Source organism: Loxodonta africana, chromosome 22 (genome assembly GCF_030014295.1).
Source record: "Loxodonta africana isolate mLoxAfr1 chromosome 22, mLoxAfr1.hap2, whole genome shotgun sequence".
NCBI classification, from domain to species: domain Eukaryota; kingdom Metazoa; phylum Chordata; class Mammalia; order Proboscidea; family Elephantidae; genus Loxodonta; species Loxodonta africana.
The window spans coordinates 33,039,383-33,060,992 of record NC_087363.1 but is presented as its reverse complement, the minus strand read 5'-3'; the positions used below and the strand labels follow the sequence as shown (position 1 = coordinate 33,060,992).

Below are 21,610 nucleotides of genomic sequence, written 5' to 3'. Positions count from 1 at the left end.
GCTATTCATATTTTTATAGTTGAGCTTCAAATTCATTTAGAGCCTACTCTATGTTATTTTTAGCCTGGCATTGAGGTCTCAAAGATGAACACTTTAAATATGGCTCTGCTCTTGTGGGCCTGGCAGTGGAGGGAGGGAAGCGTTTCAGCTGTAGCAGTTCCACATCAGTAGCAGACTGTGAAAGATAATCGTTTTCAAAATTTTTTCAAGTGTAAAGAAAATAGAATAATAAGGGTCATTTCAATTTTAACCATTCAGTGCAATAACACTTTCTGTTTTATCAGTGCTTATATATTTCTTTGGTTAATGAAAGGTGGAAAATCATCCAATAAACATTTATTGGCTGGACCCTGAGATTCAGATATGAGGAAAAAATAGCTCCTGCCTGGAGAGCAGTGGGATGCAGACCCCAAATTCTTGTAAAAAGACCAGACTTAATGGTCTGGCTGAGACTAGAAGGACCCCGGTGGTCATGACCCCCAGACCTTCTGTTGGCCCAGGGCAGGACCCATTCCCAAAGCCAACTCTTCAGACAGGGATTAGACTGGACAATGGGTTGGAGAGGGATGCTGGTGAGGAGTGAGCTTTTTAGATCAGGTGGACACTTGAGACTATTGGGACCTCCTGCCTGGAGAGGAGATGAGAGGGTACAAGGAGTTAGAAGCTGGCGGAATAGACATGAAAAGAGAGAGTGGAGGGAGGGAGCGGCCTGTCTCATTAGGGGGAGAGCAATTGGGAGTATGTAGCAAGGTGTATATAGGTTTTTGTGTGAGAGACTGACTTGATCTGTAAACTTTCACTTAAAGAACAATAAAAATTAAAAAAAAAAAAAAGCTCCTTCCCTTAAGCAGGAATAGTCTGTTGAAAGAGACAAGATGATCCATTCATTGTGAAATACACTGTAATTAATGGTTGTGTTTTAGGTATCAGCATGAGGGGCACCTAATGTAGCCTTGCAGGTGTGGTTGTCAAGGAAAGCTTTCATGGAGGAGATAGCTCAGATGTAGAACATTGAAGACAGGGTGCAGCTTGACAAAAAATACGGACATGTGAGAACACAGATTGTGTTTGGGGAATTATGAGTGGCTGAAGTGAAAAAAAAAAAAAGACTTCTTTTTGAAGTGAAGAATGGCTGGAAGAACATTAAGAGAAATGGAATTAAAGAGGTGAGCAGGTCTCAAAGGCTGTTATATGCCATTTTAAGTAAATTTTATCCTATTTAGGTAAATAGGTAATAAGAGAGCTATTACAGAATTTAAGCAGGAAAGGAATGTGAATTGCAGTTAGGATTTGGGATCACTGAGATGGCACTGTGGAACATAGAAGTCTGGGAAGGCTGGGGTGGGGGTGGAACAAAGGTAGGACACCACTGTGGTGACCTGAGGAGAAATGACCAAGGCCTAACTGAGACTGTGAAGTTGGACTAGAATCCACAAGATGGATTAGAGAGATACAAGAAATGGAGTTGACAGGATGTGGGGACTGGTTAGATGTAGAGTACTGATTCTTCTCAGTGTTGGCTCTTTATCAGGAGAACTTGGAGAGATTTTAAAAATTACAAATGCATTGTCTCTTCCACCAGAGCTTTTGATCCAGTTATTATGGCCATATGTGTGTTTAAAATTTCACAGGTGATTCTTAAACTTAGGCCGGTAATTCTGATAAATCATCCAGGTCACCTTGGGAGGCAGAGGAAAGGATCCAGGATGAGGAACTGGTGAAGGTGAAAACAGGTGGACTTGGGTTAATGGGGGAGGGTGCATGGTTGAGTTCTGGATAATGAGTTGATACTGGACAAATTTCTCCACACAGTCAACAAAGAGAGGTTTAGGACACACTAGTGTTAACTGGTTGTAGATAAGGAAGGCCTCGCCATTCACTGGTTTAACTTCTGGGCAGTCTTTTCACATTCATGCATTTGCCTTCTCCCTGAATCCTTCCTCTTGGGTGAGGTACCATTGTCGCATCTGGGTGGAGACGTCCAGCAGGGCTCAGTTGTAGTGCCACCCACATGTAGTTATATTGAAGTCTTAGGAATTGTTGAGATGGTCTGGGAGAATATATTGTTGGAAAGAATAGAAGACAGAGAAAATCCTGACGTATTTTAACATTTAAGTATTTGAGGAAGAGAAGGAAAACCAGTAGAGCTGTGTTAGAGAAGCCAAGAGAAGAGAGTTTAGAAAGAACTAAATTCAGCCAAATGCTGCAGAAGGCTAAATAAAATAGGAACTGAATTATGTGCATTTTGCTGACAGTAATTAAGGGGTTGCTTTTTAAAATAAAAAGTGTTTATACACTGTTCCTAAAATAATCGAGTCCAAGTAGGAAAAAATAATAAAAGCCTCCTTGGTGGGGAAAAGGTTGTGATCTACTGAACTGTGGCATAGGATATTGGTGACAGTGAGAGATCCTCAGAGGTGGTTGTGTGGATCATGTTAGACACGTCAGGGTTATCTTCGAGATGACTACTTCTTGGGTGTAGTAACCTTGTTTATTCTCCATTGGTTCACACTCATTTGTTCTCTGCAGTTCAGAGAGAAGACAGTTGAGAGGTATGTTTACACACCTCTGCCATACCTGAGGGGGTCAGCTCATGTACTTAAACTCTTTTATAAGTGCTTGTTATTTCTAAATACTTCTTAATTTTCTTCAGTGGGTAAAATCTTAAATTCCTGAAAGTTCCTTGTATACTTCTGTATGTATACAAAATGCTGTCTAAGTTAACTTTGGGGTGCTATACTAAGAAATAGCCATTGCATGGAATTTGTTGCTTACCAATTTTTAGGCATTGGTCTCATGGCACTAGAGTTAGTTGTTAAGGGAAGCAATTCTTCCTTGGATTCCTGACTCTCTTTCTTCCTCTGCTGCACCAGGCAAAGAGAGACCAATTATTATAGTTTGGATGGCAGCTTGCAAACTTTTAAGACCCCAGACACCACTCAATGAACTGGATAGAACAGAATCACTAAAAACAGTATTAGGCCACTTGACTGGAGTGTCCCATGAAACCATGACTTTGAACCTCTGAACCAAGAAAACAACTCCTGTGAGGTGTTTGTATCTAATCAACCTCAGCAGCTGTTCTTTTTTGTTGTTATTGTTGTTGTAAAAATATATATAAAACGGCATTTGCCAGTTCAACCTGTTTCAAGTATATAATTTAGTGATATCAGTTACATAAGTCATGTTTTGCAACCATCACCCTTAATCGGTGCCAGATTTCTCATCACCGTAAATAGAAGCTCACTGCTTCCCAAACAATGTCTCCTCTTCCCTTCCGGCCCACCCATATTAACCGCTAGTAAACTCTATAAATTTGCCTGTACTTGTCATTTCATATAAATGAGATCGTATAATAGTAGTACTTTGTTACTGGCTTATTTCACTCAGCATAATGCTGTAAAGGTTCATCTATATTATAGCATGTATCAGGACTTCATTTCTCTTTATGGCTGAGTGTTACTTCATTGTGTGTACCACAGTTTGTTTATCCATTCATCCGTTGATAGGCATTTAGGTTGTTTCCACCTTTTGGCTATTGGGAATAGTGTTGCAGTGAACAATCAGGTACATAAGTCTGTTCACGTCACTGCTTTTAAGTCCCTTGGGTATGTACCTAGGAGTGGAATTTCTGGGTAATATGGTAGTTCTGTTTTTAATTTTTTGAGGAATTGCCAACTGTTTTACACAAAAGCTGAACCATTTTGCATTCCCACTAGCAATGGATAAGGGTTCCAGTTTCCCCATATCCTTGCTAACATTTGTCATGTATTTATTTCATCTTAGCTGTCCTAAAAAACAGCTAGTGGGAGGGAAATGGTGTCTCATTGTGGTTTAGATTTACATCTATCTGATGGCTAATGATGTTGAGCCTCGTTTCATGTGTTTGGTGGCCATTTGAATGTTCTTTTTGGTAAAATGGCTATTCAAGTCCTTTGCTCATTTTATGATTGAATGTTTTGTCTTTTTGTTAAGTTGTTGAAGTTTTATATATGTATTTTGGCTATTAAATTCTTGCCAGATATATGGTTATCTGAAGATATTCTCCCAGTTGATAGCTTATGTTCTCACTTTTCTGGTAGTCTTTTGATGAGCAAAAGGTTTTTAATTTTTGAGGTCCCATTAATTTATTTTGTCTCTTGTTTTTTGTGCTTTTGTTGTTATATTAGATAAGCTATTGTAAAAAGCTAGGCCTGACAGCATTGCCACTACTTGTTCTTCTAAAATTTTTATGGTTTTAGCTTGCACATTTAGGTCCTTAATCCATTTTGAATTTGTTTTTGTATATGGTGTGAGGCATGGATCCTGTTTCATTTTTCTGCACACGGATATTCAATTTTCCCAACACCGTTTATTGAAGAGACTCTTCTTTCCCCGTTGAATGGACTTAGCACTCTTGTCAAAAATCAGTTGACCATAGATGTGTGGGTTTGTTTCTGGACTCTCAATTCTATTCATTGGTCTTTTATGTCTCTTGTTACACTGGGATCACGCTGTTTCGATTACTGTATCTGTATTAAGAAAAAAAAAATTGCTGTTGAGTTAATTCTGAATCATAGTAACCGTATAGAACAGAGTAGAATTACCCGTAGGGTTTCCAAGAAGCAGCTGGTGAATTTGAACTGTGGACCTTTTGATTAACAGCTAAGCCCTTAATCATTGTAGCACCAGGGCTCCAAGGCTGTATATTATGTTGTAAAATCAGGAAGTGTGAGGAGTCCTACTTTTTTCTTCTCTTTCAATATTGCTTTAGCCATTTGGAGCCTCTTGGCATTCCATATAAAGTTGAGGATTGGTTTTTCTATTTCTGTAAAGAAGGCTACTGAAATTTCGATCAGGATTGGGTTGAATCTATAGATCACTTTGGGTAGTATCGACATCTTAACAATATTTTCTTCCAATCCATGAACATTGAACATCTTTCCATTTGTTTTAGTCTTCTTTAATCTCTTTCAGGAGTGTTTTATAGTTTTCATTGTATAAGTCCTTCATGTTCCTGGTTAGATTTATTCCTAGGTATTTTATTCTAAACTTTTTTTTTTTATTCTCTTAGATGCTATTGTAAATAGAATTGTTGCCCTCATTTCTCGTTCAGATTTCTCACTGCTCGTGTATAGAAATCCATCTGATTTCTGTTTGTTGACCTTGTACCCTGCTACTTTGCTAAATTCCTCTATTAGCTCTAGAAGTTTTCTCGTGGACTCTGGGATTTTCTAGGTATAGAATCATATCATCCACAAATAGAGATAATTTTACTTCTTTTCCGATCTGATACATTATATTTCTTGTCTTATTGCTCTGGCTAGGATTTTTTACACAATATTGAATAGAAGTGATGAGAGTGGGCACCCTTGTCTTTTGTTCTTAATTTCAAGGAAAAACTCAGTCTTTCTCCATTAATTATAATGTTGTGTGATGGCTTTTCATGTATGCCCTGAATCATACTGAGGAAGGTTCCATTCCAACCTTCTTTAGGGTTTTCATCAAGAAAGGGTACTGGGTTTTATCAGATGCTTTTTCACTATCCATAGAGTTGATCATGTGGTTCTTTTCCTTTGTTCTATTGATGTGGTGATTGCATTGATTGATTTTCTAATGTCCAGCCATCCCTGCATTCCTGGAATTAATCCGATTTCGCCATGGTGTATGACTCTGTTAATATGCTGTTGGATTGTTTGCTAGTATTTTGTTGAGGACTTTTGCATCTATATTCATAAGTGACATTGGCCTGTGGTTTTCTTATCTTGTGGTGTCTTCGTCTGGTTTGGGCATCAGGGTTATGTTTGCTTCATAAAATGAATTAGGGAGTATTCCTTCTCTGTATCTTTTGGAAGAGTTTAAACAGTAGTGGTGTCAGTTCTTCTCTAAATGTTTGGTAGAATTCTCCAGTGAAGCCACCTGGTCCAGGACTTTTTTTTGTTGGGAGGTTTTTGATCTCTTCACTTGTTACGGGTCTGTTGAGACTTTCTATTTTCTCCTAAGACAGTTTGGGTAGGTTTTGTGCTCCTAAGAATTTGTTCCTTTCATCTAGATTATCCGGTTTGTTGCTGTACAGTCGTTCATAATATTCTGTCATAATTCTCTTTATTTCTTTTGAGTCAGTTGTAATGTCCCCTTTGTCATTTCTTACTTTGATTATTTGCATCTTTTCACTAAAGATTTGTCAATTTTATTGATCTTTTCAAAAAACCAACTTCTAGTTCTACTGATTCTCTCTGTTGTTTTTCTGTTTTTAATTTTATTTATTTCTCCTCTGATCTTTGTTATTTCCTATCTTCTGGTATATTTAGGCTTAGTTTGCTCTTCTCTTTCTAGTTCCTGGAGTCATCGAGTTAGGCTGTTGATATATTTTTCTTTCTTTACGTAGGTGTTTATTGCTATAAGTTTCCCTCTAAGTACTGCCTTTGTTGTGTCCCATAAGTTTTGGTATGTTGTACTTTCATTTGCATTTGACTCTAGGAAATTTTTTGTTTCTTCCTTGACCTGCTGCTAGTTTAATAGTGTGTTGTTTAATTTCCATATGTTTGTGTATTTTCCAGGTTTTTTTCTGTTATTGATTGCTAGCTTACTCCATTATGGTTAGAGAAGACAGTATGTATGATTTCAGTCTTTTAAAATTTATCAGGACTTGCTTTGGTACCTAACATGTGGTCTGTCTGGAAAATGATCTATGTATACTGGAGTAGAATGTGTATTGTGCAGTTGTTGGGTGCAGTGTTCTGTATATGTGTGTTAAGTCTAGTTAGTTTTTAGTGTCATTTAGGTCCTGTGTTTGTTGATTCTTTCTAAATATTCTGTGCAATATTGAAAATGTTGTGTTGAAGTCTGCAACTATTATACTAATACTATTTTATTTCTCCCTTCAGTTCTATCAGTGTTTTCTTTATATATTTAGGTGCCCTGGTATTAGATACATGTGTATTTATGATTGTTAAATCTTCTTCATTAATTGACCCTTTTATCATTATATAGTGTCCATTTTTATCTCTTCTAACAAATTTTGTCTTAAAGTCTACCTTGATATTAAGATTGCCATCCAGGCTCTCTTTTGGTTATTATTTGCATGGAATATTTTTTCCATCCTTTCACTTTCAACCCATTTGTGTCCTTGGATTTAATATATGTCTCTTGTAAATGGCATATAGTTGGATCATGTTTTTTTTCTTTTAAATCTATTCTGCCGCTCTCTACCTCTTGGAGCATTAGTCTATTTACATTCAGTATAATTACTGATAAGAAGTGACTTACTTCTGCCCTTTTATTTAGTTGTTTTTTGTATGTCTTAATCCTTCTTTTTCATTGTCCTTTACTATTTCTTGCTTTAGCGTTTTGTTGGTTTATTGTAGTGAGCCTCTTTAGTTCCCTTCTCCTTTCCTTTTGTGTATTATATATATTTTTTTTCTTAGTAGTTACCATGTATTACATGTGAAAACTTGTATTTATAACATTCTGGGGCTAGTTGGTACCACCTTAACTAAAAATTCAGTATTTGTACCATTCATTCCTCTTTTGTTGTTGTTACCACTAATTACATCTTTATATTTCATGTGCCCTGTAACATAATCTTATCCTTGCTTTTTATATGTTTGTTATTAAAAAATATGATCAAAGCATTTAGAGTTATCAAGCATGAATACCTTCTTGCTAGCCCTTATGTTTGTCCATGCATTTCCCTTTATTGGGAATCTTTCTTTTTATGTATAGCTTTGAATTACCTTCTAGTATCTTTTCCTTTCCATCTACAGAACTCCTGTTAGTATTTTTTATAGGGCTGGTCTGATGGATATGAACTCTCTCAGCTTCTGTTTGTCTGGGAATGTTTTAATTTCACCTTCATTCTTAAAGGATAGTTTCACTGGACATAATATTCTTGGTTGACAGTTTTTTTCTTTCAGCACTTTAAATATATCATTCCATTGCCTTCTGGCCTCTAAAGTTTCTGAGGAGAAATCGGAACTTAGTCTTCTTGAGGATCCTTTGTATATGACTGTTTTGCAACTCTTTCACTGCTTTCAGGAGTCTCTCTTCATCTTTACTTTTTGAGAGCCTGTCTTAGTTATCTAGTGTAGCTATAACAGAAATACCACAAGTGGATGGGTTTAACGAAGAGAAATTTATTCTCTCATAGTGTAGGAGCTAGAAGTCTGAATTTAGGGAGCCAGCTCCAGGGGAATACTTTTTCTCTCCATCGGCTCTGGTTGAAGGTCCTGGTCATCAGTCTTCCCTGGTTGGGGATCTTCTCAATGCAGGGACCTCAGGTTCAAAGGATGCGCTATTCTCCTAGCTATTGTTTCTTTGGTAGTACGAGATTCCCATGTCTCTCTGCTCACTTCCCTGTTTTATATTCAAAAGAGATTGACTTAAGACACAGCCTAATCTTGTAGACTGAGTCCTGGCTCATTAACATAACTGCCACTAATCCCACCTCATTAACATCATGAAAAACCAAGAACCAAACCCGTTGCCATGGAGTTGATTTCGACTCATAGCAACCCTGTAGGATAGAGTAGAACTGCCCCATAGAGTTTCCAAGGAGCACCTGGTGGATTTGAACTGCTGACCTTTGGTTAGCAGACATAGCTCTTAACCACTACACCACCAGCGTTTCCTGTATTAACATCATAGAGGTAGGATTTACAACACATAGGAAAATTGCATCAGATGACATAATGGTGGACAGTCCAATGATACTGGAATCGTGGACTAGCCAAGTTGACACACAGTTTTGAGAGACACAATTCAATCTATGACACCGTCTAATATGGTGGCCACTAGCTGTCTGTGACTATTTAAATTTAAACTAACTAAATGAAATTAACACATCAGTTTCTCTGTCACACTAGCTACATGTCAAGTGCTGAGTTATCACAGTGTGGCTAGTGGCTACCGTACTGGACAACTGGATATAGAACATTTTCATCATCACAGCCCTTGGTTAGAGGTTTGAGCCTAGAGATACTGCAATGTATAGAAGTTAGAAGACGAGGAAGGCTCAGTCCAGGGAACTGAAAATAGCAGCTGGTGATGTGGGAGGAACACTAGAGAGCAGCATCCTGGAGAGGATAGTGAACTGTGTCATATGCTGCTAATGGATTCAGTAAGACTAGAACTGGTATCCTGAAATATATCCAGGTAAGTTTTCAAATTCTCTGAATAAAGGAAAACATCTTGACAGAGCAAAAAATGTGTTGAAAAAGAATTAGACTTAACCAGTCCTCTTTCTGTAATGCTGAATGCTGGAAGACAGTGGATTCATGTGATTTATTTATGTGTTAGTTCTCAGCAAGTATACGACCCATCTGTGCTTTCTGAAAAAAATTATTCAAATAAGTATTTGAGTCAGATGAAAAGTGAATCAGAATAAAGAATTGCAAAATGAAATATTGTTTCAGAAATCCTTTGTTTGGAGCTCTGGTGGCACAGTGGTTAAGAGCTTGGCTGCTAACCAAAAGGTCAGCAGTTGGAATCCACCAGCCGTTCCTTGGGATCCCTGTGAGGTAGTTCTACTCTGTTCTGTAGGGTTGCTATGAGTTGGAATCAACTTGATGGCAGTAGGTTGTTGGTTGTTTGTTTATTTCTTTAACACTGTTTATCAGGGGCTTACTGGTATGCCAAGCATTACACTGTAGGTTGAGTAGGGAGCAATGTTGCAATCTCTGCTCAATTGGCATAGTCACTTTCAGGAGAAAGACAGGCTTTGAACAAGTTACGTTAACTGCTAATTGGTATTTCAAAGAGAGTATATAAGGCATCTGGGGTGCCTAACAGATTCAGGCATGAGCCTTGTACAACAGTGTGTTGTACCGCCAAGACTGTGCAGGTTGAATCTAAATGGTTGTTGATAATCTGTTTGCAATTAAGTTGTCCAAAAAGGATAGCCTGAAATAAAAGAAAATCACCATGAAAATAGTAGAGCCATAATATTAAAAAGTTAATACTGTAGAGTAAACATTCTGTGATTTGAACAGGATCTGGGAGACAAGAGGAAGGAAGTAAAAGCATGCTGAAACTTTGTTCTGGCAGAATGTTTTAGATATTTTTATTGTTGATGTTAATAAAGAAATACAGATAAAAATAAGTGCAGATAATTTCCAAATTAGAAATTGAATTTAGAACTTCCGAGTAAAAGGGAAGGAGAAAATATACATAGAAAAGTCAGTATAGCAAAGATGATAAGGGAAACAGCATGAAACTCTAAAGACTGTAACAACAGAAAATAAGATGTTGGATGTAAGATCAATCATATTACTTAATAGAATACTCAGTGGGTTAGATTTTCAGGTTGGGTAAATAGCAACATTTTTCTTATGTTGTTTATAAGCCTTAAAAAAAAAAAGCCATAATTATTGAAAATACAAGAATGGGAAAAGGTTATAAGAAAAATTTAAATAAGACAGAAAAGATGTATTGAAGAAATACAAACAAAAACAATGGCAGTTAATACCAGATAGGTAGAGTACAAGGTAAAAAAGGAAAGGAAAACCCCAAAAAACAAAACACACACACGCATGCAAAACAGGTGTTAAAGAATGAGCCACCTCAGATATTAAAGTTGATAAACAAAACCAAGAGTATTTTTGAAAATACAAATAAAATAGGCACATCTTTGGTAGGTCCAATTAAGAAAATAAGGAAAGAAAACGCATACAAGTACGCAGCACTAGATGTGAGAAAAGAACCATAACTACAGCTGTAGAAGAGAGAAAACAATTTAGTGTACAAGCTAGTGGTAATAATTTTGAATATCACAATGAAAAGATTATCTTGAATTATCAAAAATATTACCTAAAAACAACCCATTCCCCAAAATGCACTGGACCCAATAGCTTGACTTGTTAATCTTATCAAATCTTCAAAAAACAGATAGTTGCTATATAATTTAAACTGTTCTAGAACTTTGAAAAAATGGAGTTCACTTTTTTTTTTAGTTTGACATGATACAGAAAGATAGTCTGAAAATAGAAAGTTGTAGCTCGTGTTGTTGTTGTTGGTTGCTGTTGAGTTGGTTCTGACCCACAGTGACCCTGCGTACAACAGGACGAAATGCTGCCGGGTCCTGCATTGTCCTCGCAGTCTTCGCTATACCTGAGCCTATTGCAGCCACTGTTCCAGTCCATCTTGTGGAGGGTCTTCTTTTTCTCTGACTTTCTACTTTATCGACCATGATATCCTTCTCCAGGAATTGGTCCCTCCTGATAACATGTCCAAGGTATGTGAGACGAAGTCTCAAATACCTTGCTTTTAAGGAGCATTCTGGCTGTACTTCTTCCAAGACAGATTTGTTTGTTCTTTTGGCAGTCTGTGCTATATTCAGTTTTCTTCACCAGCACCATAACTCGGATACATCACTTCCTCTTCGGTCCTCCTTAATCATTGTCCAGCTTTCACATGCGTATGAGGTGATTGAAAATACCATGGCTTGGGTCAGGCACGGCTTGGTACTCAAAGTGACATCTTTGCTTTTTAGCACTTAAAGAGGTCTTTTGCAGTAGGTTTGCCCAATACAATACATCATTTGATCTCTTAATTACTGCTTCCATGGGCGTTGATTATGGATCCAAGTAAAAGGAAATCCTTGAAAATGCCAGTATTTTCCTCATTTATCATGATGTTGCTTACTGGGCCAGTTGTAAGGATGATGCATTCTTTTTCATATAGTCCAGCTTCTGGAATTTTTTGCTCAGCATACAGACTGAATAAGTATGGCGAAAAGATACAACCCTGATGCACACCTTTCTTGACTTTATTCCAAGGACCGTCCTCTTATTCTGTTTGAATGACAGCCTCTTGGTCTGTGTGCAGGTTCCTCATGAGCACAATTAAGTGTTCTGGAATTCTCGTTATTTCAATGTTATCTATAATTTGTAATGATCCACACAGTCAAATGCCTTTGCGTAGTCAATAAAACACAAATAAATATCTCCGCTCTCAGCCAAGATCCATCTGGTATGATATCCCTTGTTCCATGTCCTCTTCTGAATCCAGCTTAAACTTCTGGCAGTTCCTTGTTGATGTACTGCTGTAACTGCTTTTGAATGATTGTCAGCAAAATTTTACTTGTGTGATATTGATGATATTGTTCAATAATTTGCACATTCCGTTGGATCACCTTGCTTTGGAATGGACACAAATATGGATCTTGTCAGTTGGCCAGGATGCTAGTGTCTAAATTTCTTGACATAGATGAGTGAGTTCCTCCAGCGCTGCATCCATTTGTTGAAACATCTCAGTTGGTATTCCATCAATTCCTGGAGCCTTGTTTTTCGCCATTTCCTTCAGTGCAGTTTGGACTCCTTCATTACCATCGGTTCTTGATCATATGCTACCTCCTGAGGTGGCTGAACATCTGCCAGTTCTTTGTGGTCCAGTTACTCTGTGAATTCCTTCCATCTTCTTTTCATGCCTCATGTGTCATTCAAAATTTTGCCTATAGAATTCTTCAGTATTGCAACTCGAGGTTTGAAGTTTTTCTTCCTTTTTTTTCTGCCTGAGAAATGCCAAGCATGTTCTTCTCTTGGTTTTCTAACTCCGGGTCTTTGCATATTTCATTATAATAGTTTACTTTTTCTTCTTGAGCTGCCCTTTGAAATCTTCTGTTCAGCTCTTCTAATTCATCAAATCTTCTGTTCACTGTAGCTCCTCCACCTTCAAGAGCAACTTTCAGAGTCTATTCTGACATCCATTTTGGTCTTTTCTTTCTTTCCTATCTTTTTAATGACCTTTTGCTTTCTTTCTCCATGCATGGTATCCTTGATGTCATTCCAAAACTTGTCTAGTCTTCGGTCATTAGTGTTCAGCGTGTCAAATCTGTTCTTGAGATGGTCTCTAAATTCAGTTGTGACATGGTCAAGGTGTATTTTGGCTGTTGCAGGTTTGTTCTAATTTTCTTCAGCTTAACTTGCATAAGAGCAATTGATGGTCTGTTCCGTAGTCGGCCCCAGGCCTTAGAAGTGCCCAAATTCCAGAACAAATGTTAGCAAATCCTCTTCAGCATATCCTGTATAGTATAACAAATCCTCTATGTTCAGGGATGCCAAAATGAGTCAACATTAGGAAATCACAAATAGGAATACATAAAATCGATGAGATTGCCTGGATTTCAGCCAAAAAGACATTTTATAAAAGTTTTACATCCATTCTTGCTTTAAAAAAAAACTATCAGGATATCTAAGAAAAGAAATGGGACACTTCTTTTACAGATGGACAAAAGTCAAAAGCAAGTATTTCCTGGAGAAGAAAGAACTTGAGGCATTTCCATTAAAGTCAAGAATCAGACAGGGTTGTGCACTTTACTGCTACTGTCTGAATTGTTCTGGTGCTTCTGGTCAATGCAAAAAAAAGAAAGATAAGAAAGAAAAAGTATACGTATTTAAATAGGAAGAGGAAAAAGTCATTTTTAAGTTTATAATATGAATGAGAAACAATTATTTACAACTATATATACTTTACCTAGAATATATAAGACATTCAACTGAAAAATACCAGAAATAATGAGCTCAGTAAGTTGACTGCTTTTAAGATGAATGCACAAAAATCAGTAGATTTCTTATATACCACTAATAGCTAAAAAATATAATTGAAGAGTGCAACAAAAATGATAGAATACTTTGGAATAAATTTAGGGATGTGTAAAATACATAAGGAAGGAATATAAACGCATAACAAATACACTATGGTTTTGGTAGGCATGGTCTCAATATTGTGAAGACATTATTTCTCTTAAAATTTATTTGTGAAATCTCAATGAGATTTCCCTTGCCTGCTTCCCCCCCATTTTTGGAACTTGATAAATGATTCTGAAGTTCATATTGAAAAATAAGTATGTGAGACTAGCTAAGCAACATTTGAGAAAGTATAGAAGGTGACTTTTCCCATCATATTTAAAATTGTGATGCTGTTGCGGTACTAAACAGATCAATGAAACAATATAGCAAGTGGTTCCACAATGCTAGTCTATACACTTGCTGTATCAAAGTCCCTTGGAGTAATTTTTTAACCATCCAATTTCTGGGCTCCCACGTCTGATTCTGTAGCTTTGTGGTGGGCCCTACACATTTGAATTTTTCAGCATGATTCCTAGGTGATCCTGGTATGCGGCCATGTTTGTTTAGGGACCTCTGATGTAGGATGTCCTTTACAGCAAGAACAAGAAACAAAAGGACATGTGACTTTTGAACTTAGCTAACAGGGTCCTTGGCATAAATGACTCTTTAAGCGTCGAAAGCAAAGCTTTTTGGGGCCAGGGGAGGATGTCTCTTAGGATATGAGGCTGTGTGCCAATGTGGAGAAGGTTATCATTGCTGGGACAGCTACTGAAGTTTTTGTAACCTTCCTGGGGTCACAGGGGGTAACGTGAAGAGAATCACCGTTTTGGGTTGCAAAACCTCAGAGACTTTGTTGAACAGTGGTGTCATAGACATAGTGATGGGATGTTAGGCCATAAAAGTTTACCTGGGCTTAGCCTCTCTCTGCACTCTGACATTCTTTCTAGTTATTTCCTTTCCTACACTGTAACCTCTCCATCCCTTGATGAGCCATGGGGCCTTTCTTGAGAGAAGCAAATGGGGAGTCTCCAGTTGTGACCTTCCCTCGGTTTGCTGGGTTTGTCCTCAGTGGCCTCATCCAGTTAGGTTGTAAGCCTGAGGCCAAAGGTATTTAATCCTCCCTTCCGGGCTGGCCTCTGTGCCTGTTGAACGTACTGTTACATGGAGACTGGCGTCTGCTCGGGGACCAGCATCAGGAGATCAGGTCAACTCCATGAAATAAATTGTGCCTAGAAGGTACAGCGATGATGAGGAATCCCAATTCAGTTTTATCCTACACCAATTTCCAAAGGAAATGGTTGAACATTCTCATATGAAAGGTTGGCAACAGTGAGCACTAGCCACATTTATTATGAAGAAATGTATTTGCTCTCATAAAACCACTAGTAGGTGAACTAAATGGGAGTGGAATTCAGGATCTAGTAAGGCAAGTTAACATTACTCACTGACTGGAGACTTTTTTACGTTAGAGTATTCCCTTCACCAGTGCACCCAAGTAGAGATGATCTTCCTACGTTACGGGGTGGGTGTTGCTATGTGAGGGTCTGTTTTCCCCGTTCTCTCCTCCGTGGCCTTTTGTCCAGTTTTCTTTTGAGAACTTTGCCTTTGTACATGCTTTATGATATAAGATAGGAAGAGGTATAAATGGTAACAGGCATTAAGAAGATTGAAGTTGCTAATTATCGTCACTTTATTCTTAAGTGGTGTATATTGTGGTTCATGGGTGGTTATATATAATTTGTCATTAAAAACAAAATTCACTTTACAATTTCAACCTGGTTGTTTATTTTCAGTTAAGCACAACTGGGAGACCATGATAGAAGCAATTCAAAACTACATAGGCTCTTTAAATTGGGGTTACAGGTTGTCTTTGAGGGAAAAAGCTGTGACCTATGTCAATTCCTACGGAGAATTTGTTGAACATCATAAAATAAAGGTACTGTTTGAATTTTTTGTCTTGTTCATTGTCTTTCCTTACTATTGCTTGTACCTGCCTTTAACTAAAAATCTGTGTTGCATGTTAAGAACTATGGCTAACATTTGACCACATTGTCTGTTGAACCCAAATGTCTGGCTAAATTGAAGAAATTGCATTTTAAAGAAAACTTAATTTGAACTTGTTATTCTTCCTTTGATTTCTTTGCCATCTTACAAGAGAAAATATTTAGATTAAAAAGTTCAAAGCTCAAAAGACTAAAAACATCAAAATTTTAGCAGTGGAATACTTTTTGAAAACAAAATCTTGACTAGAATTCCAATACATATTATTGAAAAGGCACTGATACAAGTAGTATCAGAATTAGTGTATTCCATATATTTATATATGTAGTATTTATGTATTATAAGGTCAACACATAGGAAAACAAGACCCTTTTGATGAAACATAACATTTGAAATTAGAGTTATGGAAGACAACTGGATATTATCCTCAGCAACTGGTTCATTTTTGTGGTTTACTTTGACAATACAAGATTATAAATTATTTTGTAGGCATTTGCTATCTCTAACTTAAAAAGGTATGAGTTGACTCTTAAAACTCATTTTTAAAATCATTACGTGGGCCAATTTGAATTATATCATTCACATGAAACATAGTAGAAATACAAGTTAGTTAATTTTATTTCTCAGATTATAATTTGCCTGGCACAGTTGGATGAATCAGCCAGTCTCTACAGTCGAACCTGCCTGTTCTTAACTTCCTCAGTGATATCAACGTAGAAACTTCAGCGTCTTCCGTCTTCATACCTACAACCACTCCCACTTGCTTGTGCTGTTTCAGGACTTTTCTAAGCAGTTCCTTGTCCCAGTTTGCCTACCCTCTGTTCTACCGATTGTGTCACCACCCCTCTGTTTAAGAATCTTCATTGGTATTTGAATTTTTTTTAACGAAAATGTATTTATGAATTACTTGCGTAATTAAAAATAGGCAAACAACGGACAACCTTTGTTGGTTCCTGATAGCCTCAATTTTTAGGATGGTATGTAAGGTTCTTTACACTTCGCACAAATTTCCACTTCTCCCCAGCACATAGCTTACTTTCCAGTTACTTCTGCCCACTTGGTGTTTCCCAGATACGAGCTACTTTTTAGGCCTTTGTATGTATATATGGAGCCCTGGTGGCGCAGTGGTTAAGTGCTTGGCTGCTAACCTAAAGGTCGATGGTTTGAACCCACCACCCACTCTGTGGGAGAAAGATGTGGCAGTCTACTGCTGTAAAGATTTACAGCCTTGGAAATCTTATGGAGCAGTTCTGCCCTGTTCTATAGGGTCGCTATGAGTCAGAATCATCTTGAGGGCAATTTTTTTTTTTTTTTGTGGGAGTGGTGGCATATATATATGTATGTATGTGTATGCATGTGTGTGTGTGTGTGTACATAATGTACACACACACGCGTGCATGCGTGCTTGGCTGGTAACCAAAAGGTTGGCAGTTTGATTCTACCCAGAAGTGCCTTGGAAGAAAGGCCTGGTGATGTGTACACATGGAGCCTCTAGGAGCCAGGATTGACTGAATGGCTGCCAGCTTGCTTTGGTATCTGTGTCTGTATCTGCTGTTTTCCGTTTCAAGTTCTTATTTTCTCTCTGAAATCATTTCACTTTTGTCATGTCCGGTGGAAATATTGTCTTTTTTAAAGCTATCTTTTGACTAGCTTTCTAGTCTCCTGCCCCTAATACAGTCCTTTGCTTAATATTTTGTAAAGACGTCTATCTTCCATGTCAGTGCTCATCACATTGCGTTATTTATTACTTGTCTGCTGTTCCTGTTGAATTGGGAGTTCTTTAAGGGTAGTAAATATTTTATTCAGGGTATCTGATACTCTATTGTGTCTTGTTGAATAAGTGAAGTTTACTTTTCTCTTTTCAAGGCAACCAATAGAAAAGGACAAGAGACTTCTTATACTGCTGCAAAATTTGTCATAGCAACAGGTGAAAGGCCGCGGTATTTAGGAATCCAAGGAGATAAAGAATACTGTATTACTAGGTAAGATTAGAGTCTCTGAGTGGTGCAGATGGTTAACACACTCAGCTGTAAACTGAAAGGTTGAAAATTCAAGTCCACAAAGGGGCACTTCAGGAGAAAGTCCTGGCAATCTACTTCCAAAAAACGAGCCGTTGAAAATGCTGTGGAGCCGTAGTTATATACGCTGACACATATGGGGATGCCGTGAGTCAGAGTTGATTTAAAAGCAACCGATGATTTTAGTTGTTGTTGTTGAGAGTATACATAGCAAAACATATACCAATTCAACAATTTCTGCATGTACAATTCAGTAACGTTGATTCCGTGAGTTCTGCAACCATCCTCACCCTCATTTCCTGAGTTTTTCTCCATTAATGTAAACTCGTTGTCCCTTAAGATGCCTATCTAATCCCCTATAGATAGTTCTTAAAAGAGTGTAATGCTCAAGGCAAGCATTTTTTACTAGTTAAGCTAAACTATTGTTTAGTTTTAAGATGACTTCAGGGGATATTTTTGGTTTAAGGTTTAAAAGATTATCTCAGGGCAATAGTTTCAGGGGTTTATCCAGTTTACATAGCTCCAGAAAGTCTGGAGTCTGTGAGAATTTTAAATTCTGTTTTGTATTTTCTCCCTTTTGATCAGAATTCTTCTATAAAATCTTTGATCAGAATGTTCTGTAATGGTAGCCGAGCACCATCTAGTTCTTCTGGTCTCATGGCAAAGGAGGCAGCTATTCATGGGGGCAGTTAGCCATACATTCCATTTCTTACTCCTGTTCCTGACTCTGTTTCTTCCTCTGTTGCTCCAGGTGAATAGAGACCAATTATTGTGCCTTGGATGAGTGCTAGCAAGCTCTTAAGACCCCAGGACCTATGCAATGAGCTAGGAGGTAGAACAGAAGCATTTAAAACATTATTAGGCCAGTTAACTAGGATGTCCCATGAAACCATGACCCTAAACCTCCAAACTAAGGAACCACATCCCACGAGGTGTTCGGTTGTACATAAGCAGACTCTGCAGCTGCTTTTTGTGTGTATGTGCGTGTCATTGTTGTAAATGTATCACACATTGCCAATTTGACTTTTTATAGGCATACAGCTTATTGACAGTACTTAACAGTAATTGGCTGTGCAATCCCTTAATCAATGTGATTTTTCCATCACTAAGCTGAAACAGTATTCCATAAGCAATAACCTGACCCTTACCCCTCCCTTCTGCCCCTGGTAACCATTAATAAACTCTGGTCTCTATGTATTTGGCTTTTCTCATCTTTTTATATAAAAGTGAGGTCATGCAATATTTGTCCTTTTGTGATAGACTTACTCAGCATAATGTCTTCAAGCTCCATACATACTGTAGCATGTATCGAGACTTCATTTCTCTTACTGGCTGAGTAGTATTCCATTGTATGTATGTACCACATTTTGATTATCCATTCATCTGTCAATGGGCATTTAGGTTGTTTCCACCTTTTGGCTATTGCGACTAGTACTGCAGTGAACTTTGGTGTACAAGTCTATGTTTGAGTTTCTGCTTTCAAGTTCTAGGAGTAGAATTGCTGGGTTATTACAGTAGTTTTATTTTTAGTTTTTTGAGGAATCCTCACACTGTTGTCCTCACGGCTGTACCATTTTGAATTCCCACCAACAGTGGATAAGTGTTCCAGTTCTCCACATCCTCACCAACATTTGTTAGTTTTTGTTTTTTTTTAATCTTAGCCGTCCTAGTGGGAGTGAAATGGCATCTCATTGTGATTTGATTTGCATCTGATTTTTTATTATTATTACTAACCAACTAACCAACAAACTAGTTGTCATTCCATTTTAACTGTAAATTATCTTTGTATATTTTCAGTTTATTTACTCTGTCTTATTCCACAAAAGATTTGAACTGATGACAAGTAAAAGTACACACAATGCAAGAAGATAAAGTAATAATGCAAAGAGAAAATAAGGTTAGGTAAATAATAAGGTCAGTGGTAAAATTTATACACAAAAACATACTATATATTCATATTTAATTGCGGAAGTAGTAGTCCGGGAATTTGGCTCTTAGCTTCCAAAACAAAGAAGTAAATGCAATGAAATTTAAGGTTTTAGTGTCTATGGGATAATAGTGTATCAGTTGATCAGAAGTGTGGATATTCCTAATCTTGAGATTGAATAGGAATTTTCCCTGGATGGCTATAAGAAGGACATTGTATCACGTAGTACAGTGACTTTTAGGCTTTTTGACGAAACTTACATTATGACATACATTTTTTGTTGCATCAGTGTTTATTTTGTTTCATTTCTCATGCAAAAATTTATATACATCTTATTTGACATTAGTTGCAGTCCCTACAATGTGACAACATACTCCCCTTTTCCACCCTGGGTTTCTTCTGTCGGTTCTACCAGTTCCTGTCCCTTCCTGCCTTCTCATCCTGCCTCCAGGCAAGAGCCGCCCGTTTGGTCTCTTGTATCTAATTGGACTAAGAAGCACACTCGTCACAAATTTTTTTTTTTTATAGTCCAGTCTAATCTTTGTCTGAAGAGTGGGCTTTGGGAATGGTTTTAGTTCTGGGTTAATGTGTCTGGGGGCCATAGTTTTGGAGCTTCCTCCAGTCTCTATTAGACCATTAAATCTGGTCTTTTTACGTGAATTTGAGTTCTGCTCCACGCTTTTCTCCCACTTTGTCTGGGCCTCTCTGTTGTGTTCCCTGTCAGGGCAATCATTGGTGGTAGCCAGGCACCATCTAGTTCTGGTCTCAAAATGATGGAGTCTCTGGTTGATGTGGCCCTTTTGTCTCTTGGGCTAGTTTTTTTTTTTTTTTTTTATCATACTTTAGATGAAGGTTTACCAAACAAACTAGTTTCTTATTAAACAGTTAGTACACATACTGTTTTATGACATTGGTTAACAACCCCACGACATGTCGAGACTCTCCCTTCTCGACGTTGGGTTCCCTATTTCCAGCTTTCCTGTCCCCTCCTATCTTCTAATTCTTGTTCCTGGGCTATTGTGCCCCTTTAGTCTCGTTTTGTTTTATGGGCCTGTCTATTCTTTGGCTGAAGGGTGAACCCCAGGAATGACTTCATTACTGACCTAAAAGGGTGTCCAGGGGCCATACTCTCAGGGTTTCTCCAGTTTCTGTCAGGTTAGTAAGTCTGGTCTTCTTTTGTGAGATAGAATTTCGTACTACATTTTTCTGCAGCTCTGTCTGGGACCCTCTACTGTGATCACTGTCAGAGCAGTCAGTGATGGTAGCCGGGTACCATCTAGCTGTACCGGACTCAGTCTGGTGGAGGCCGTGATTGATGTGGTCCATTAGTCCTTTGGACTAACCTTCTCCTTGTATGTTTAGTTTTCTTCATTATTCCTTGCTCCTGAGGGCGTGAGACCGGTAGAGTATCTTAAATGGCTGCTGACAGGCTTTTAAGATCCCAGACACTACTCACCAAAGTAGAATGTAGAACATTTTCTTTATATACTATGTTATGACCGCTGAGCTAGGTGTTCCCTAAGACCATGATCCCCACATCTTGGGCTAGTATTTTCCTTGTGTCTTTGGTGTTCTTCATTTTCATTTGCTCCAAGTGGGTTGGGACCAATTGATGCATCTTAGATGGCCGCTCCCAAGCTTTTAAGACCCCAGACGCCACACACCAAAGTGGGATGCAGAACATTTTCTTAGTAAACTTTGTTATGCCAGTTGACCTAGATGTCCCCCGAAACTATGGTCCCCAGGCCCCAGCCACTCCGTCCCTCAAGTATTTGGTTGTGTTCAGGAAACAACTTAGCTTTTGGTTTGGTCCAGTTGTGCTGACTTCCCCTGTATTGTGTGTTGTCCTTCCCTTCACCTAAGATAATTCTTGTCTACTATCTAGTTAGTGAATTCCCTCCCCACCCTCATAACCATCAAAGAATGTATTCTTCTGTGTTTAAACCTTTTCTTGAGTTCTTATAATAGTGGTCTCATACAATATTTGTCCTTTTGCAACTAATTTCACTCAGCATAATGCCCTCCAGATTCATCCATGTTGTGAGATGTTCCGTGGATTCATCATTATTCTTTACCGTTGCATGGAATTCTCTTGTGTGTATGTACCATAATTTGTTTAT

The 21,610-nt window shown here is 37.9% G+C and overlaps 1 protein-coding gene across 1 annotated transcript in view; it reads left to right on the top strand.

The window, feature by feature from the left end:
• Positions 1-21,610, top strand: part of TXNRD3 (thioredoxin reductase 3) — an 87,736-nt gene that overhangs the window by 15,568 nt on the left and 50,558 nt on the right. The window contains exons 7-8 of the mRNA XM_023547847.2: positions 15,338-15,480; positions 17,412-17,527. Coding sequence (XP_023403615.1) covers positions 15,338-15,480; positions 17,412-17,527 — 259 coding nt within the window. The remainder of the gene's footprint in view (positions 1-15,337; positions 15,481-17,411; positions 17,528-21,610) is intronic.